The sequence below is a fragment of the Triplophysa rosa genome, linkage group LG13 (assembly GCF_024868665.1).
Source record: "Triplophysa rosa linkage group LG13, Trosa_1v2, whole genome shotgun sequence".
Lineage (NCBI taxonomy): Eukaryota > Metazoa > Chordata > Actinopteri > Cypriniformes > Nemacheilidae > Triplophysa > Triplophysa rosa.
The window spans coordinates 7,477,363-7,498,311 of record NC_079902.1 but is presented as its reverse complement, the minus strand read 5'-3'; the positions used below and the strand labels follow the sequence as shown (position 1 = coordinate 7,498,311).

Here is a 20,949-nt window from a genome sequence, read left to right as displayed (position 1 = left end):
AATATATGTACACTACTGTTTCAGTTCAAATTATGTTGCTATGTGAGAAGAGAGAGGGAGACGAGAGGTATGAAACTAGCACAGCAATGTACCGTATTTGGGGTAACAGTCAATTATACAGTTTAGCAGGCACTGTAGACACATTTGGGTTGCCAAGTCCGTGGTTTTCCTGCGGAATTGAGATACCTTACTCTGTTGCCATATTTAGTTGTTTTTTATTCTGCAGGGAAACGGTGGATAGATTTTGTTTATCACCTGTCATCTGTAATGTACACTACCAGTCAAAAGTTTGGAAACACTTATTCTTTCTTTATTTTTATTGTAAGTAGCCTTATTGTAAGTAACTTTAAATGTAAGTAGCCTACAGTATATTCATCAGAACTATAGAGTAGCACAACTTTAACTGTGGGAATTGTGTTACAAATTAAAGCATCTAAAATAAATCTAAACCATGTTATATTTTAGCCACCCTTTGACTAGAATTTGCCAAATCCTTCTCTGGGTATTTTATCATTAGCTTTTTGAGGTTTTAACCCATGGAAGCTTTTTAAAGAGTACTGAAAGAAATGTACCGTGTACATACTGTATATTGTGTTATCGCAGTTCTATTGTGTTGTCTACGAGAGTAATTTTAAACATTTAAGCATACATCTTGAGATTTTTAGAATTATTGGAAACATGTAAGTGAAAAGTTTCCAAACTTTTGACTGGTAGTGTAGGACAAATACACTCACCTAAAGGATTATTAGGAACACCATACTAATACGGTGTTTGACCCCCTTTCGCCTTCAGAACTGCCTTAATTCTACGTGGCATTGATTCAACAAGGTGCTGAAAGCATTCTTTAGAAATGTTGGCCCATATTGATAGGATAGCATCTTGCAGTTGATGGAGATTTGTGGGATGCACATCCAGGGCACGAAGCTCCCGTTCCACCACATCCCAAAGATGTTCTATCGGGTTGAGATCTGGTGACTGTGGGGGCCATTCTAGTACAGTGAACTCATTGTCATGTTCAAGAAACCAATTTGAAATGATTCGAGCTTTGTGACATGGTGCATTATCCTGCTGGAAGTAGCCATTAGAGGATGGGTACATGGTGGTCATAAAGGGATGGACATGGTCAGAAACAATGCTCAGGTAGGCCGTGGCATTTAAACGATGCCCAATTGGCACTAAGGGGCCTAAAGTGTGCCAAGAAAACATCCCCCACACCATTACACCACCACCACCAGCCTGCACAGTGGTAACAAGGCATGATGGATCCATGTTCTCATTCTGTTTACGCCAAATTCTGACTCTACCATTTGAATGTCTCAACAGAAATCGAGACTCATCAGACCAGGCAACATTTTTCCAGTCTTCAACTGTCCAATTTTGGTGAGCTCGTGCAAATTGTAGCCTCTTTTTCCTATTTGTAGTGGAGATGAGTGGTACCCGGTGGGGTCTTCTGCTGTTGTAGCCCATCTGCCTCAAGGTTGTGCGTGTTGTGGCTTCACAAATGCTTTGCTGCATACCTCGGTTGTAACGAGTGGTTATTTCAGTCAAAGTTGCTCTTCTATCAGCTTGAATCAGTCGGCCCATTCTCCTCTGACCTCTAGCATCAACAAGGCATTTTCGCCCACAGGACTGCCGCATACTGGATGTTTTTCCCTTTTCACACCATTCTTTGTAAACCCTAGAAATGGTTGTGCGTGAAAATCCCAGTAACTGAGCAGATTGTGAAATACTCAGACCGGCCCGTCTGGCACCAACAACCATGCCACGCTCAAAATTGCTTAAATCACCTTTCTTTCCCATTCTGACATTCAGTTTGGAGTTCAGGAGATTGTCTTGACCAGGACCACACCCCTAAATGCATTGAAGCAACTGCCATGTGATTGGTTGATTAGATAATTGCATTAATGAGAAATTGAACAGGTGTTCCTAATAATCCTTTAGGTGAGTGTATGATGCTGTAATGTGTTTATGGTTTGTTTATGATTAATAGTGATTTTCGAAGAAAAAAAGTGTGTGTGATGCATAACAGTGACTGAAAATGTATTTTAGGTATGAGAGGTACTTATTTAAGGTTTTGGTATTTAGGCTGAGGTCATAGGGCTAGTTTTTTTGGTATGTTATGGGGAAGGTTATGGCAACCCTGCATTTGACAAAAGAATGCCACACTTGATAACACGAAACGTCACACAGGAAATTTGGCATTTTGAAGATATTTGAATGCATTAAGTGCTTAAAAGGAAAAAGCATGGGTAGGTAAGTGTTATAATGTATTAAGTACATTGATATTATGTAACTGTGTCACAATTATTGAAGAAGGGTTTATTATAATCTATATTGAATGTATAATGCATTATATAGACAGGCTTTGTTACAAGTGCTACACCTCTTCTACAGACTTGGCTGCTCATTACTTTTACTATAATTGATATTATTGGATGTGCTCTGACAAAGTCATGTGCTGAATAGTGCTTGGTTTTACTGTTTCTGTATAAAAAATATGTCATAATGCTTCCTGAATTCAATAGAATGGTAAGTCTCCTTCAATATCTCTTAGGACTTTTCCAGGTATCCCCCTCATTGTCACCACTATAGAATACAAAAGGATTGATTTCTGTCATGTCAAGTCTTTAGCGCACCCATCCTGATGTCATGCAGAGACTGAAAACCCTGAAGGGCAGCCAACAACAGACACATGCATATTTACGAATACATCTCCTCTCTAGTGGCAGGTTAAAGTCACGGGTGTTTTATTGTTTTCATAAGACAAAACATCACCTTCCCCGAGATACGAGCTTCACCTGCCAGAATGTGTCTGTTCTGTTTGTTTCTTTCCAAACCTGTCAGGTTATTCTAATGGGTTCAGAACGTGCCTCGAAAAATCGTGACAATACAGATTTGTTACCGAGCTCAGTCGGGCTGTCAGTCAAAGTTATCTTACATCAGCAAAAATACCTGGCTGCTTTCATAGATGTTTCATCAGAAAGGTCACGTTGCCTTAGAATGACCTTCCGGTAGCTTCCCCGGGTATTTAACACCGTTCACCTTTTTATCTGCAGGCACCAGACAGAAGACTTTGGTACGATTCTGTCACGAATGCCAATAAATATCTGGCACTATAGTAATGTCAGGTTTTTGGTGAAGGCACACGCGTGTGGCCGAATAGTGGAAGAGAGAAAGCTTTGTGACAGTACAGCATCTGTCTTATCAGAGCAGACAGAACACACAGTGAAATCAAGAATGAAATACAATGTACAGAGAAAAGTTTGCTGTACAGGAGGAAGAGCTGCAGGTTGCAGTGGCGGGTGGGATGCGGTGACATGAGAGTTCTGCGTGTCTTGTGTACACTACTTAATACGTGGCTTAAAAAAATTGCCTTGTTTAATCTTATGGTTACGCTGTAAAAAAAGTAATTTTACAGTTATTTTTACCGATATTTTATGTATAATGTAAAAAACTGTAATTTGACAGAATTTTCACATTTTTGAAATTCATAAAAACCGTCAAATTACAAATAAAGACTGCAAATTTACTTTTTGTAAATTTGCAATGTCATTTTACGTGACAAAACTGTTATTTTATTGTAAACTTTTCCAGTTTTTACAGTGTATGTAAAATATGGACAAACCCAATTGCTGAGTTTAAATAAAACATTTGCTGGGTTGTTTAAACCCATTGTTCAATTAAATATGGACATTTTCTTATCAAACCAACAGTTGTGTACTCAAAAACAAAACATGGTTGATTGTAGGAAAAGTAAAGAATTCTGTTGATTTCCTTCTATATGTTTCTAGAAATCAGGAGCAAAGTAAATGCAGAGAAAGTCAAGAACACACTATATAAAAGTGGCCAAGAGTTACTTAAGTTGTCTGTGCAATTTTTATAAAAAAATATTATATGTATATTATAAATATATTATATATATATATTTTAGTATAAATTCTTGTTTGTAAAGATTTTCAAAAATATCTGCTAGTGGGGTTAGAAAAATAAACTTGAATTAAGTTTATTGAATTAATTTGATACTTGAATAACGTTTTGAAAAATATTTTTTCTTGTTTTAAGCATAAACTAACTTAATTTTGATATTTTCTATTTTGGAAAACAAGACTAAACATCTTAAGTCTTTTAGCTTGTCAAGTAAATGAATCTTAATTTAAGAATTTTAGATATTTGTACTGGAAAACAAGACAAAAATACCATGTAAACATTTTTGCAGTGAACCATCTTGCTCGGCAAGATTCCATCAAACTTGATTGTTTTGTGAAATCAAGCTTGTACAGCTAAAAACATTTGCACACGGAGAGCCAAATTCTAGTATTCTATCAAATTTCAATTAGTGAACATGCAAAAACGGAGACTGTTTTGCAGACTCATGTTCCAAAGCATGCCATGACACTGTGTCTCACTGTGCTTCTACACTCCAGCACACAAACACACACACACACACACACACGAGCATATGCTCTCCCCCTGGCTTTGCCATCGATCTCCTCCATCAAATTAAAGGATGCTGAAGTCAGTATTGATCCAGCCTCCCTCTCTCTCAAGTTTGGCTTTGGCACAGACAGATGTTTAGCAGCCTTCCTTACTCCCCAGGGTTTATTAACCCATTCTGAGCGAGAGGGGGAGGAAGAAAGAAAGAAAAGGAATCTTTGAGTTGTTCTGCATAGGTCCCAGACTGTACTATTAGTAATGATGTCATGTATCCATCAAGCTGTTGGCACCATATGTTTTTGTCTCTTTAGTCTCACTATTACATCACTTAAGCTGATGGATGCTGTGATGTCATTTCCCAGACTCCAGGACTGTTTGATTTTAATACACAGATGCTTTGTCTAGGATTTATGAAATGTCTTTGAAATGTGATTCTCTCAAAGAATCTAGTTACGGGACCAGCTAGTTATGAGGCCTGAAAGATTTCTCTGTTTCTCTCTTGCCGTCCTTTTTTTTTGCACATCAATTAATCGATTGAGAAACACCAATAGTGGTTTGAAAACGCCCTGTAATTGAGAAACACCTCAAGAGAGAAACACTTTTTGTTCTGTTGGTTTCATGCCTGTTTTTTCTTATTTAAAATATTTTTTATACATGTCAGGTTTAGGAATTTTGGGTGAGAAGAACTCTCTAGTGCAGTTGGTCAAACTTTTTCATTTTAAGGCCCCCTTTTCTCAAACTTTTTCATTGTAAGGCCCCACGTTGCGCCCCCCCCAAACAAAATGTATAATCTTAAACTTAGAATTTTAATTAAACCCAAAACAAATTCTGTTATACAATGCTGGAACATCAGTACTTTTGGTTGGTGGTCTTATTTTTCTGATGTTTGATTGCATAAAATCTATGATAAATTTCAATATTTCATATAATGCCACAAAATCTGTTGCCCCCTGGATCCATCTTGTGGCCCCTCCAGTTTGAGAACCACTGCTAGTGCACACTATAGTATAGCTTCATTCCAAAACCTAGTAAGCGGCCTTTAGAGATGTAATGGGATCAAATTAAAACTATATATATTCAGCATTTCCTTCAAAGTTATCCACCAGCTTGAATGCAATGCATTCTGGGAATTACTTCTATGTCATAGATAATTATAATCTATATCTGAGCTCCACTTTCTATTAATAGCTGTGGTTCTCAGCACCTGTTTTATTTAGTTCTGTGTCTTCCATTCTAACATCCCAAGCTCTCCCTCCACCCCTAAAAAAACCCATGATTGACTGCCCCATCATTTTATTCTGAACACGCGACTGTTTCTGGGTGGTTTGCTGTAATGAGTTTACATAAGGGAGACATCCTCTCTTATCTATACACAGTAATAAGTAATGAGCTCAGCCTGTCATACTGTAGATGAAACATTCATCTCATTAGACTTCCACAACACACATGCTTTCAAAAGGAGATCCGTCAATAGTCCTTTGGATTCGATGAAGTTGAGGTAAAACACATAAAAACACATGGAAACATGGAAAAGTTGGTCTTAGATAAAGCTAAAGAATTCACTCTGCTACTGTTTGATCTAAAGAGGTTGCTAATGATTTTCAAGAAGAGACACAAGCGACATTTCATCCCTGTAGCTACAGTACACAAGTGACCCCAGCTCAGTGTATGTGCTGTATAGAGGGGGGTAGGGGAAAAAACATCACTTCCTTCCAAGCTGACACAAATTTTTTCACTCCTCTGCACCTTCCCAATCGCCCCTCTCTCTCTTTCTTTCTTTGGACGCCCATACTGGCCCCTGCATCCCCTGCCACAGTTGAGCAGATTGTGTCTGTATTCCACGCTTCTTCCAAACAAAAGGCATGGGACCATTTCTCCAAAGCCCAACGCAAGAACCTGGACATGTGGCGGAAGCAAGCCGAGGTGGGTGTTTTCATTTCTTACACTGAATATGTTCATGCTTCATCAGAAATGTTAGTGTAAAGGCTTTATGCTGTGTCCATTGTCCCCTCCCTGCAAGCCCTCTCGACTGTAATGAAGTCGATGTGCATTGTGTTGAGTTGAATGTTAATTGTAGGCGAGTGTAATAGGATAAATGTTCGGCTCTCTAGTAGTACAGTTTGAACCCGAGTCTGCCTGAGATTTCAGCGGTTCACAGACAACCGGCAGGTAATAATAAATCTCTCATGCAGGAAATTATAGAACACAGAAAGGTCAATATTTTTACTGGAGATGTTCCGGTGTCTTTTAAGCTTAAAGTGGTAGTTCACCCCCCCCCAAAAAAAATTCTGTCATCATTTACTCACCTCTTGTCATTTTAAACCTGTATGACTTAATTTCTTCTGCACAACACAAAAGAAGATATTTTGAAAAATGTTGATAACAGAAAACCACTGGTCTCCATTCACTTGCAGTGGTTTTGTGTCCATACAATTCAAGGCGATGGGGACCAGCTGTTTTTAATTTTTCAAAATATCTTCTTTTGTGTTTTGCAGAAGAATGAAAAACACACGTTTAAAGTGACAACGGGGTGTGTAAATGATCATTTTGAAGGTGAACTATTTCTTTAAAGGGACAGTTCACCAAAAAATAAAATTTGCTCATAATTTACCCGATTCTACAGTTTCTTCAGATGAACACAAATGCTAGATTAAAATATTACGGCACATCAATCATTTCAAATCTCATTGGTTTTCATGTCTTGTGAATAGTTGTCATGTGTGTTTTGTACGAGACCCGTGAGAACCAATGAGATTTGAAATGATCATCCTGTTGCCTTATATTGATTTAGCATTTGTTAGCATTTAGCATCTGTTTGTTTACATTTCAGTTTTACTAAATATGTTCAAAATGTTAATCATTTTCTCCCACAATGTATCATTTTGCTTCAGGAAATATTTATTAAACCATTGGAGTTATTCAGATTACTTTAATGAGGAAATTATGAGATTATTTTTATTTTGGGGTGAGGAATTCCTTTAATACAGAAAAACGATTTATTCACGGTTTGTAGAAGCCTAGTGTAAACTAATTAATGATATTCCACATGTTTGCCGTTGAAGTGATTTTCTGTTTCTGTGGTCATTGGGTAAGTTTTTAGAGATCTCTCACTAATTATTAATACACAGAGACCCAATCTGCTAATTAACGCTTTGATTTTCATTGCTGGCAATATTAAAACATCATTTCACATGGAATAGGGGCTGATATTATTTCATTACATTTGATCTTAATTCCAGAATCAATAAAAACTCCTGTTTAACAAGTTATTGTGTAACTATCTGGGATCTGGACTCGGCGTTTGAACCTACTGACCCTGTTTACTGTTAAAATACATTTCTAGAAGCACGCTTCAATGGCCAATGTTATTTAAAAGAAAAACTAAGCGTTTGTGTCCGTGATCTTTCCTCAAAATGTATCTTTTAAATGCCTGTTACACATTTTTCCTTCTCACCTGATGTCATATAAGACAAGGTTCATGGTAATCCATAATCAACCACAGTCGTCTCTATTTTGATACAAGTCTATTTCGATACTGGTTTTAGACACCAACATTTCACAGAGAAAAATATTTGGAACAATGTTAACAACTGAGATTTCTGGGGCACCATTGACAACCATAGTAGGAAAAATTATTGTATCTTTTTTTCTGTTTAACACAAAAGAAGATATTTTGAAGAATTTAGGAAATCAAACCATTCTGGGGCACCATTTTAATGGTAGTCAATGGTGCCCCAGAAATCTCATTTGCCAACATTCTTCCAAATATCTTTCTTTGTGTTCAACAGAACAAAGAAATGTATTCAGGTATGGAACAACTTGAGGTTGAGTAATTCATGACAGAATTTTCATTTTTGGGTGGAGTATCCCTTTAATTCATACTTACAATATAATACATACTTACAATTATAATTCAAAATACAATATATTCCTACTGTACTTTTTCCCAATTAAATATTCTCTTTCATGCTGAAATATTATATTATGAAAGTGAAATGGATTGTGAGTGTCATGTTGACTTTAAGCCATTGGAACTGTTATAAGATGCAGGTAAATGCCGAATGAGACTCATCATTGGTTAAGGTAGGTGTTTCAAATATGAATTGCTCCATCTCCCCAAAAACAACTTTATAATTCTAATCTTGAAGTTGTGATTTTGTTTATTTTGAGTATAAAGGCTCATTTTTTTTAGTGACCCGACAGACAGGAACATACAATATATATCAGATTTCTAGGTCGTTCAGGTCATTGTGAAGCACATTAAAGCAATTTGCTATTACAGCCCATCAGTGTTTTGTTACTTTTGTAGACTAGTTAAATACTTTTCACAAAGCCCCTAGTTGTAAAATTGATATTTGTCATTTTATTACTTTTGTCTCCAAATGAATCAGTTAGATATAAGAGTTCCATGAGCACTTACCCTGTTCCTCAGCCGTGAAACGAGTTTATTAATGGTGCCGTAATCGCGTCTTTATTGAGCACTCCCTTTTATTGAGCTTCCCTCAATTCCCTTCACTTAACTGATGCCGGGAATGAGTATGCAATAACAACGCTAACAAGACAGAATCAGTTCCAAAAATCTCACTTCCTAGATACCGTCCCCCCATTTCCCCCTTTAGCCTTTTGTTCTGACTTAAGTTGAATACATTTACCCTCAGATATGATTCTCCTCTGGCTCCCGGTCTGGCATTGTGCTTCTAGCTTTACTGTGGCTGTGACAGGATGCGTCTCGGTGCTGTCACAGAGGCACGAAACCTCATTTGAGAGGAGAAGAGAGTAAGGAGGCTTCTCTCACCTTTTACATTATGTATTGAAAAGAATCGGCCGTCAAGTCTCCGAATGTTTGACAATGCAGTGAGATGCCACACTTTCGTTAATGTTAAAGGGGTCATATGGCGCGAATGCGTGTTTTTCTGTGGTGTGTTATAAGTTGCCCATGCATGTATAAGACACGTAAAATTGCAAAAATTAAAGTGTCGGAACAAAAGATGCATTCTATCTAAAAGCGAATGCTCACCAGACCTGCCTGAAACGCCTCGTGTAACCACACCCCCACAAATCTACGTCAGTTCGTGGTATGATTTGACTAAGACCGCCCAAATGTATACGCAAGTAAGGTGGGCGTACCTGTCAGTACAATTGCTTTGGAACCTGATGCTCCAAATATGGTAAGAGGCGTTACATGTCAGTCACACGCTTGCAGTATTCGACCAATCACTACGCACTGGTTAACTGGCCAATCACAGCACACCTCGCTTTTCAGAGCGATGAGCTTTGTTAAAAATCTGTGCGTTTCAGAGAGGCGGGGCAAAGAGGAGATACAAACATGCACGGTATGTGGACAATACAGCGTTTTTGAACCTTAAATCGTGTATACACATTGCATTACATCTAAAGCAAATGATAATATTCGTTTTAGCCGTGTCATATGACCCCTTTAATGTTTTAAAGGAGCACATTAGCAGAGTTTTAACCTTTATCGCTGTAGGTAAAGCTTGCGTCAGAACACCCGAACGTGGTTAGTTGAGTGTGAGATCTGCACAAGGTGACAGTAAGTGATAGGTAGCAGGTAACGCTCGATTTAAAAGCTGTTTACTCTGCCTCACTCACCCTTGGAGCTGTTTGGACCTCTCTCATAAATCTGACGGTAAGATGCTGGTTTCGCTCGAGCGCTTGACCCAGAGCCACGTTCGGGCTTAGCGGAACTTAGAGGATTTTCATCTTCATTCTCTTGAACTCTGCTGCAAGTTTAGCCGAGTAAACAAAGCTTTGGTAAGTGGTGGTTTTGACACAGAAACATCCAGTCGGTATAGCAGGTCTCATCACTTTGGGGCTAATTGTCATTCCAGAACAGTCCACCTGGTAGCTATTTGCAGTTGCCAAGACGACCTGAATTCAATCACAGTCCAGTTACACCGCGGGCATCGAGGCTTCCTCCGTTAAAGCCGGAGTTAGGCGACTTCAAACGAAGCCAGTTGCGTTTTTGTGCTCGCCAGCATCATCTCTCTCCTCATTGGCCAGATGGGCCTGTTTGCTTTTGCACTACCTGTTCGAGCTCTTTAATTTTTCGGCGAGATTGTGGGTTGTTGCGCTTGACAGATGGTAATGTTTACGCCGGGCTTTTTGTTTGTTGTCGGGGAGTTAGTGTCATTCTCCCTGTGGCTGTCATGTTGTGTCTGTGCACACTGACGTACCTCTGCTGCGCGCATGCCTCATTAGAATCAGAATCAGAATCAGAATCAGAAGAGAATCAGAAGAGCTTTATTGCCAAGTGTGCTTGCACACACAAGGAATTTTCTTTGGTGTTGGAAGCTTCTAGTACAGACATTCAACACAATGACAATACAATATAATACGATTTACAGTCTAAAAGATTCTAAATTGTGCATATATAAAATAAAGACTATTTTACAGAAAATGGGGGATAATAACATATAAGAGACATTGTACAGGGTAGTATATAGTAGAATAAACATATTGTATGTACACTTGTGCAAATGGATAATTTAGTAAGTAGAGGTAGTGTTATATACATGTATACATAAGATGTAGATATAATAAGGCACTATAGTGCACACTATAGGAGTAGTGGAAGTGGAATATTGCTCTTAAGGAGCAGTTATCTGTTTAGGAGGGAGATTGCCTGGGGGAAGAAGCTGCTTCTGTGTCTGGAAGTCCTGGTGTTTGGTGCTCTAAAGCGCCGGCCAGAGGGCAGCAGATCAAAGAGTTTTAGCCGGAGAGATCCCCCCCATCAGGACCACCAACAGGGCAGCGCCCGTGCCCAGACATCTGCTTCATATGCCCCTGCGCAGCCCTGCGGATCTGTGGTGGCTGTGCAGTTATATTGTCCCATTAAAGGTCTTTATGCAATGTTTGTTCACTTGTGCGTTGATAGAGAGCCAATCAGATGTCTCCCTGCATCAACACTGTCCACTGGAGCCATAGCACTTGAGATGTTCTTTATCGACTTAGATTTTAAGGTCATATATTTTGTGTGTGAGAAGGTATCACATGTGATTCAACTTTCCCTTCCTCTCATCCGCAGGAGATCAGGAACATCCACAACGAAGAGCTGATGGGAATTCGGAGAGAGGAGGAAATGGAGATGTCAGATGATGACATGGAAGACGCTCCTGAAAGCAAAGACTCTGAGGACTCAGGTACACCTCCTTTAAGATTGGCAGACAGCGTGTGAACCCAAAAGTGCAAGATGGACATTTTTACCAAAGCAGCACAAGCAGATCTTTCTCTTAAAGAGCCCTTACTGCATACAGACCCAATAGTTTTTTGTCCGTTTTACAAGAACCTCTTTCTCTGGATCTCACTGTGCTGTAAATTTGCAGGGTAAAAAGCAATAACCAGCTAACGTTCACTATAAAAATGAAGAGAATTCAGAAATTCACCTTCCAGAAGAAGTTTGACTGCTTAATGACCCATGTCACAGTATGTCTGCTTCAGACTGAGTAATTGGCACTCTTGTCAGATTTTTTTTGTTCAATAAACATGCTCTCCCGAATGAATAAGGCTCGTAGAATGTCCCGTCCCGTCCCTGCGAGAACACTTTGGTCAAACCTCTTTACGTTTTTTCTGTGAAGAGAATACAATTTAGCCATAAATTGTTCATAATGTAGCTCTTTTTTCAAAAGCCAGCAAGTTACAAAAGCTCAGACTAAACATAAGTAATACGACCATTCTCATAGTTGAGAAAAAAGCCAAAATCCCCTTAAGGCAAGTCAGGTCACTCCTGGTCATGTTTCCAACGCCACCGGCAGTTATTTCCAGTCATGTTGCACAACTCCCAATTACAATCCAGCTAACACACACACACATTGTAGAGAAGGCAAACTGGCTGTTGGCTCTTGAAACTGTAAAGTGGGACTTCTGTTCCTACTGTGCAATAATGTGCATTACAGTGCCTCTTTAATAAAAACAAATGGCTGTTTGTAAAGGGATAGTTCACTCAATCATTTCTTAATTTTCACATAAAAAAAATTATGTACTACGATTGTATAATTTTATTTATTTGTTAAATTAAATGAAATCATTAAAAAATTTCTGTAGTGACTAATTATGTGAATTTTGTCACAAAGATTATCAGCCAAGTTATTATTATTATTATTATCAGTGTGCCGCCATATTGAACATATTGCTTGATCTGTTTACATTTCGGTTTTGGTGAATAAGGTCAAAATATAGACATTTATTAACCCACTTGAGTCATTGGATTATTTGGATGATGGATGTATGTGATTGACAGAGCATTTCAAGTTCTATAAAAGGCCATACTGTACACAGCGTGGATTCAGACGTATTTCCACTGTTTTTGTTTTTTTTAAAGCTTTAAAACAAAATTGGTTTGTACAATATTATTATTAGCCTTTCCTCCAACTGAAAAGGGTCTTCTACAAAATGGTCACACGTCATCGCGTTACAGAAATTTGCAGGTCAGAGTGCACCAAGCTTGACCCTTGGAAGACAGACAAATGAGGGTTTTTTTGCAGGAGCTTGCTTTCCGCTCGAACACATTTGCATGTGTATGAATAGAAATTAAAAGGATTGTTCACCCAAAAATGAAAATTCTGTCATCATTTACTCACTCTTTTGTCATTACAAACCTGTATAGGTTTCTTTCTTCTGCACAACATAAAATATATTTTGAAGAATGTTGGTAACCGAACAATGGCAGTACCCATTCACTTCTTTTGTACGGACACAAAACCAATGCAAGACAATGGGTACCGCCGTTGTTCAGTTGCCAACATTCTTCAAAATATACTCGTTTGTGTTCTGCAGAAGAAAGAAAGTCATACAGGTTTATGATGACATACGGGTAAGTAAATGATGGCAGAATTTTCATTTTTCGGTGAACCTTGACTTTAATGAACGTAAATTGTAGTGTGACTGCAGCATAAGAAGATAACGTGATGCCATTTTGATATAAAATTATTTGTTTGTGTTCAATGGAAGAAAGCAAGTTAAAGGGGTCATATGACACGGCTAAAATGAATATTATCATTTGCTTTAGATGTAATGCAATGTGTATACACGATTTAAGGTTCAAAAACGCTGTATTTTCCACATACCGTGCATGTTTGTATCTCCTCTTTGCCCCGCCTCTCTGAAACGCACGGATTTTTAACAAAGCTCATGGCTCTGAAAAACGAGGTGTGCTGTGATTGGCCAGTTAACCAGTGCGTAGTGATTGGTGGAATACTGCAAGCGTGTGACGGAAACGTAACGCCTCTTACCATATTTGGAACATCAGGTTCCAAAGCAATTGTACTGACAGGTACGCCCACCTTACTTGCGTATACATTTGGGCGGTCTTAGTGAAATCATACCACGAACTGATGTAGATTTGTGGGGGTGTGGTCACACGAGGTGTTTCAGGCAGGTCTGGGTGAGCATTCGCTTTTAGATAGAATTTTGCAATTTTACGTGTCTAATACATGCATGGGAAACTTATAACACACCAAAGACACAGAAAAACACGTGTTCACGCCATATGACCCCTTTAAACACATCTGGTAACTAAATTAAAATGTCATTTTCCGACGAACTATTCCTTTAACTGTCTGAAGCTGGATTCTACTTGATCAATGTGTCAAACCACCAGACTCGTGTGTGCAAATTGACAGGTCCAACACCAACGTGTACTTTTCTAGCGGCAGTGCACACAAGGGAGTGATTGCACTTCGAGCAAATGAAATCAAATCAGTGTCAGCGGTTGATTCTATCACGGGGAAACATGTCTTTTCTGTATTACTATTCTTATAAGCCCCCCGTGGTTTCCTAAATGTGGTGGTACAGATCTGAGCGGGAGTCTGCCAGCTGCTCTTTCAGCTCATTTCAGGTTCAGCCTGTCACAAAGGTGCTATTAGACGACCTAGACCATAACCGCTCAACAGGGAGAATCATGGGATTGCGTAAAATAATCACTGTGCTGTGTCACAGGTGTCTTTTTCTGGCACCCTCAGCTATCAGAACACACACGTACACACTCGCACACCCCCTTCGCAGTATATTTGACGTGCGAGTCCCCTTCATGTGTGGCTCCCTACCCACTAGATTTGAATGTAACTATTTCTCAGATGTGACAGATGCCTTCATTAACATGCAAATAGTATGCAAATATAATCATACATTTACCAGGTTTCGCACGCGTCTTCTCATGTGTGACCTTAGTTATTAGAAAACAATGATAACCATCACTGTCAGATATCATGGAAAGCATGTCATGAGATTGGAAAGGGTCGGAGATCCACTCGGTTAATGAAGGAGGTAATTCAGCACCTTCCTTGGTATGAAAAACAAATATTTGACTCCTTGAAAATAAGAAGCCTCTGTGAAGAGAGAGAGGTGGTTATGATATTCTCTCCATCTCATGACTTTTAGTCGTATTAACTGTTCTCATAGCCACTGGATACCTGCAGATGTGGAGTTAGAACATCTCTATCCTCAATGCAGCCCATTCTGTTTGCTTTCTTTCCCTCGAGTTAATCAATTATAAGGGGCAAGTGTCCTCTGACAATAGATACAGTGTAGAGCAAGAATTGGGGAGCTGCATTCTTTGCTGTCAACACCCCCGGGCAGCACAGGTCGATAGAGTTACCTGCCATGTTGTGGAAGGTGAACCGGACAGTCTCTCAGGGCAACGTCTTGATGAGATGAGCCAATCCATAAAAACGCCTCTCTCACTCTCTCTCTCTCTCTCTCTCTCTGTCTATCTATCTATTTCTCTCTCGGTCTCCTTCTCTCTATCACTAGTTTCTAATGAGTTGAATCGGTGGCTTGGCTTATAATTTGTAGCTCTGTTTTGAAATCTAGTTTTGCTGCATAGGCAGCAATTGTGTGCCATACTAATAGCTCTTCACAGTGCACTTGAGACTTGAATAGTGCTTGACATTAGCATGCTGCCAAATATACAATACTCTAATAACCATAGATATATATCCGTAGATGTCTCATTAGCGGCTGTTTCTGTGGGACACTATACGTAGGTTTTCCGCCATATTGAAATGGTCCAAACCGGTCAGTGAAGCATTGTTGTCAAGTTTGCGGTTTTCCTGTGGAATTGGGGTACTTTAAACTGTTCATGGTGGAAGGATTTTCTTCATCAGATGTCAATCTTAAAGGTCCAATGTGTCATTTTTTGGAGGATCTGTTGACAAAAATGCAATATAATATTCATAACTATGTCTGCAGAGGTGTATAAAGACCTTACATAATGAAGCGTTATGTTTTTATTACCTTAGGATGAGCGGTTTCTATCTACATACACCACGGAGCCCCTAGTCTTTTTATTAGCCTTTTGGCTGTTTTTGTTATGCAGATCTGGCAACCCTGACAAATCTGATGGTTTAAAAACCATTTAAAATATGCATTTAAAACTATTATTTAATATACTCTTTATTGTTTTAGTTATCTAGATTTTAATACATTCATCTAATAAACAGTTTTAAATTTGTCTATTTATTTATACATAAAAATTATTTTTGTTTGCTTTATTGGTTTACATTTTAAACATGACTATTTATTTTTCAATTTAAACAGTGATTTTCATATATATTTATGTTTGAATTGATAAATTGTTTTTTCATTTTATTTTGAAGTGGCACTATGGGTACTCCATATATTGAGTAATGCTTAAAAAAAACAGATTTTCACCTGTGAAAGGTTAGCCCATTTTGGGGGCAGTTTAAATCTTTTGGGGCAGTTTAGAATCTGCGTAATATTTTGTAATCTTGGATATTGACATTAGCAACCTTAATGAACATCTGTCGAATGAGGTATTTATGCATGTATTTCTAGGCTCATTAAAGTAACACACACACACACACACACGCACACACACACACACACACGCACACACACATTTGGGGTAAAGTAGCAGATCTTAGCATTTTTTAATAATCTTTGCTTCTAAGTATGTTCAATGATACCTAAAAATGCATTCTAGGTTGCTAGCTTTTAGAAGAGAGCTAATATTTCACCAAAGTGAGGCCGGGGACGAGATGTTTCCTTGCAGACTCCCAACATTCAACTCTTATCTTCTGCCTGTGTCACTCAGCCTGCCATCCTCTTCTCCTTCACTACATTACCAAAAATCCTTTATCAGATGTCCGAGCAGACACCCAGCCGTGCGTCTCCCCCCTGCCCAATCTGAGATGGACACGGCTCTCAGCATAATCCCGCTACACCTGAAGCATGAACCTGGCGTCTCTGATTTTCTGGTGGTTTAAAGCCGGCTGAATGACGGAATGTGTCTGTGTGACGAACCTTTTTACCGCCATTTTAATTACAGCCATTTGATAACAATGCCCATGGTACATTAAGTCACGCATTAAGTAATACACTTTCTCTGCATTTAATCCTCTCTAATTAGCCTCTGAAAGCACAACGAATGCAGCGGCGGCACCCAGGGCCCTTTTATCTCAGTCCATCAACGGATTTCAGCTATTTCCTGTTTGTGCCGCCTCCTTTCACCCTTTACAGGCCCAAGCGCTTTTAAAATAAACGTTTTATTTTCAAGCTGTATGGTTTTATAAAGATGCACATAATGGCTGTGATACGTGCAGCCCACCTTATTACTCGGCACGCGACCGTTATTATGCACCCGCCTCTTTCTCATTTTCCGAATGTCATCTCCGGTACACCTCTTTTCCTCTCTTTTCTGTTATTGTTTTTCATCTCTGCCTTCCTCAATCACATGTCTCCGTCTGCTTATTTCCTTTTCCCGATTGTCATTTTTCTTCTCTCCCTCCCTCTCCCAGGACCGCTGGCTCAGGTGGAGGCTCTGAAAGAAGAGAACGACAGTCTGCGGTGTCAGCTGGACGCCTACAGGAACGAGGTGGAGCTGTTGAAACAGGAGCAGGGTAAAGCGCAGCCCCATCGCAGCGAGGAGGACGCCACCCGCCAGCAGCAGCTCAGCTTCCTGCAGCAAGCACTGCAGGGCATGCAGAAGGTATGCACGCACACGCCTAACAGAGCAGAACGCGCGGGCAACTCACCTGTGGGCGGTGCCGTGCCACGGTAGTCAAAGATCCTGGTCGGTCACCGAAAGGCTGTTGGTTTATGACCAGCGTGGTGCGATTTGTGAACACTCACTCATCTTACTGTCTCGCGCACCTGCTGTTTCCCGACTCGGTGAATGTGGTGTTGTTTTGCGTGCGAGTTTTTTCGAGCAGTTTAACAGAGGGTCATCAATCACACGATAGTAAACACGGAAGGCGTAAAGCCCGGAATGAACGTTTCGGCGGCCCACATGGGCACCCGTTGAAAATTGAATTCTTGATATCTCCCACCCATCAAGCGCTTTCATCCACTTTATCAAACGTTAGTTTATCGTCCCTGGTGCAGTGTAACTGCTTTTAGAACAATCTCCTGTAGCCAGCTTCTGTTTTTCAGTGCTCTGAGTTTGCTTTTGAGAAGGATTTGTTTTCCAGAACATGCCGTGCATCAACATAGCAAAGGAGGAAAATCTGCATAACCTCATCGGCCTGCTGCTTAAACACTCAGGTGCTGTGTGTGTGTGTGCGTATGCGTATGTGTGCTGTAGACATGTAGGAACTGGAGCTCAAAATAGAGAGAAAATCTTGGTTTTATGAGAAACTACTAACTGCTTGACATCCTGTAATAATAATATTTGATGTGAAATAATCCAGATTTCAGTGGATCTAATGTAAATGGAGGGATGCAAACTACTCCACTTTCAAAGCCGGATTCAGCTTTTATTCAGCCAATTTGCCCCGTTTGTTTGTCACACTGTCCACATCAGACCCGACACAAGTATAATATACAATCCATTGCAGCTCATTGTGTATCGCTGTCGCAGCTGTTATGGACAAAAACTCGAAATAACATGGCAGAAAATGTGTTTCGCAATGTCAAAGGTCTTTACGTTTTCGAAATGTTTGTTTTTAAGATCATCTAAAAAGTGTACTTTCAGGTTAAAGGGAACCCGGTGTATAGAGAGATGTATGGCTTAATGCGTTGTAATAGCCTTACACTACTCGCATTTGTCGTTAGCAACACATCAAATATTTTCAGCTCTTAAAAAAACCCTAAATGTAATACTCATTTTAACCTAAGGAGGCCGCCATGTTCTTTTTCGATGACGTAAACTGGTTGCACGCACAGCTAGGCAGCCAAACTAAACACTGACACACTAATCAGTTCTTCAGTAAATATAAGGTTCTGTAGGATAATATATATATATATATGTGTGTAACAATGTTCACAGCAAGGATGGAGGAGGGAACCGGCGAACGTTGAACAACAAAACTTTAATAAAACAAACAAACAACAAAACGAAAGTAAAATGCCGGCAGCTCCCTCACGGTCAACTGCGGGTCACACATAATAAAACATAACGTAAAGTCCAGGCCTGGTTCTCTCTCGGCCTGTACGGTTGTCGCTCCTCCTTTTATATAATGCTAAAAGAAGAAAGAAAATAAAGACGCTATTTGGTGTATTTTCCTAAATTTTAATATTGTTTGTCAGAAACAACACACACACATGCATATTAATAACCAAAATCATTTCGAATTTATCATATACACGATGTTTTAGCCATTATACAATGCATTTTATCCAGATTTTGACTTTTTGATGTTGATTTATCAACATCAGTAGCCTAACGTTATTGTCTTCTCTCCCTCGGTCATTAGCTGTCGGGGGCTAATATTCACGTGTGCTCTAATACAGAATAAATAACCAAACCGCAAGCATTATTATTGTGTTTATCAGTATATTCTCATAATGTATAAAGTATATGATTATGGTGGATGCTGATGTCTTAAATAGTCTTAAATGTCTCAAAGGCGGTAGTTTAAAGCTATGATTTAATGCACGATCACCTTGAACAGGCGTCTAATACTGAACGCGTTCTTCTTTTATGGCTGGCTTGTGTCAAGAGGACATAGTCTTACAAGTTAGTAACCTAAGTCTTAACTTAGCGGCTATGTTGATGCGACTGGCCAATGATCACAACCTTGGAAATGAGAAAAGTAATATATAAACTACATAACAATACAAAATACAGAACAAACCCCCAGAGCAACTGCTATGATTATCTCATCTTTCTCATGTCTTGCGGGTTTCCTGTAAACGTATATGACGCATGCTGTATTGATGGAAAACTGCTTGTGTTTACAGTAAGTGTGCTCGTGTGAATTTCTTTTAAAAACTGATAAGCACAACTTCTCGACAAACTACAGCCTATGGAAGTGTATACAGCTCAGAATTCCTGTGCTTTTGTCCATTTTTAGCATGACCTAGCGCATTAAGGTCCTCATGACCTGAGCGATCGCATTTTCAAGTGCTTACGCAGAGGCTGTCTCTGTATCACAAAGGATCTGCAGTCTTTCTTTAGTGATGAAAAATATGCCTTTTGTTTACTGTTACATTTAGATTTTAGGCGATTTATCGTTGTAAACTCACAAAACATAGATGAGCTGAAAAGGTTAAATCAAATAATGCAATGTAAAAAAAGGGGTAAATCAAATATAATATAAACATTAATCATTTAAATGTGTCGTTTTGTTTCAGCACATTTGAACTGTGACATGCAGCTCCCTCTGTAACTTCCTGTCTGTGGTCATCTGTCTCTATATGGAATCTGTTTATATATATTGTCCATCTGTGAGGGTCAAAAGCTCAAAAAGAAAAACACAATCCTTGTAACCCACATAGTATGTAATATTCTCATTTCGTAACAACACTGTGCAGAGATGCTACATCCACACCCGCCCTTGACCTCCCATATGACTGTCATGAGGCCGTGAAGGAGACTGTTTCCAAACGGGACGTTTGTCTCCCTTTAAAGTCGCTCACGTGCCGCTAATGAGCCCTAATGAGCTTCTGTGTATTGAACATTGCTGTAGCGTGAGATGGATTCCGTGCCTCCTGCTCAGGCCACATATGAGCTGCGCGCCGAGGCATTTGTTTGAGTTAGAAACAAGGGCACGTTCACCCATCACCAATGAGCCTGCTAATAAGCCGTGCTATTGTGTCGCAGGAGTGAACAGCGCAGGTCATTTCCCAGAGCTGAATGGCTTCCAAATGGCACGCATGGCTGCAGAGACGCTCTGGCTCCTGCGCTGTGAGCGTGTTAAACTCAGCCTCGCTCTCATTTATTCCTGAGGAGCCGTGCATGATCACAAACAGAAAGGTTACATCACCACACATAATGGAGTTCAGATAGCAATGACAAATCTGCTTTTTTAACCATTCAGGGCACTTTGTGCATTTTGCCAAGGCACTTTTGTAAGGTTTGTAAACAAATTCGAGAGCTGTTTGGGTAGTGCATTGAAATGTTGTACGATCAGTTCCGCAATTCACATTTAATAAATAAGTATTGGACATAATGAGAACAATAATGCCTGAGGTACAAGTGCACATTATTTGTCTCTCTTTCTCTGTTGTATTTTTCGGTTTGCATTGTCCTGTTTGTGCATTGCCCTAAAAATGTACATTAGTTTCATATACAGCCGCAGAGAAAGTTAAGAGACCATT

General features: G+C 39.5%; 1 protein-coding gene across 7 annotated transcripts in view; it reads left to right on the top strand.

The window, feature by feature from the left end:
- Positions 1-20,949, top strand: part of enox2 (ecto-NOX disulfide-thiol exchanger 2) — a 233,394-nt gene that overhangs the window by 194,452 nt on the left and 17,993 nt on the right. For all 7 annotated transcript variants that reach the window (XM_057348899.1, XM_057348903.1, XM_057348902.1 and 4 more), the window contains 3 exons: positions 6,251-6,357; positions 11,480-11,594; positions 17,208-17,398. In XM_057348899.1, coding sequence (XP_057204882.1) covers positions 6,251-6,357; positions 11,480-11,594; positions 17,208-17,398 — 413 coding nt within the window. The remainder of the gene's footprint in view (positions 1-6,250; positions 6,358-11,479; positions 11,595-17,207; positions 17,399-20,949) is intronic.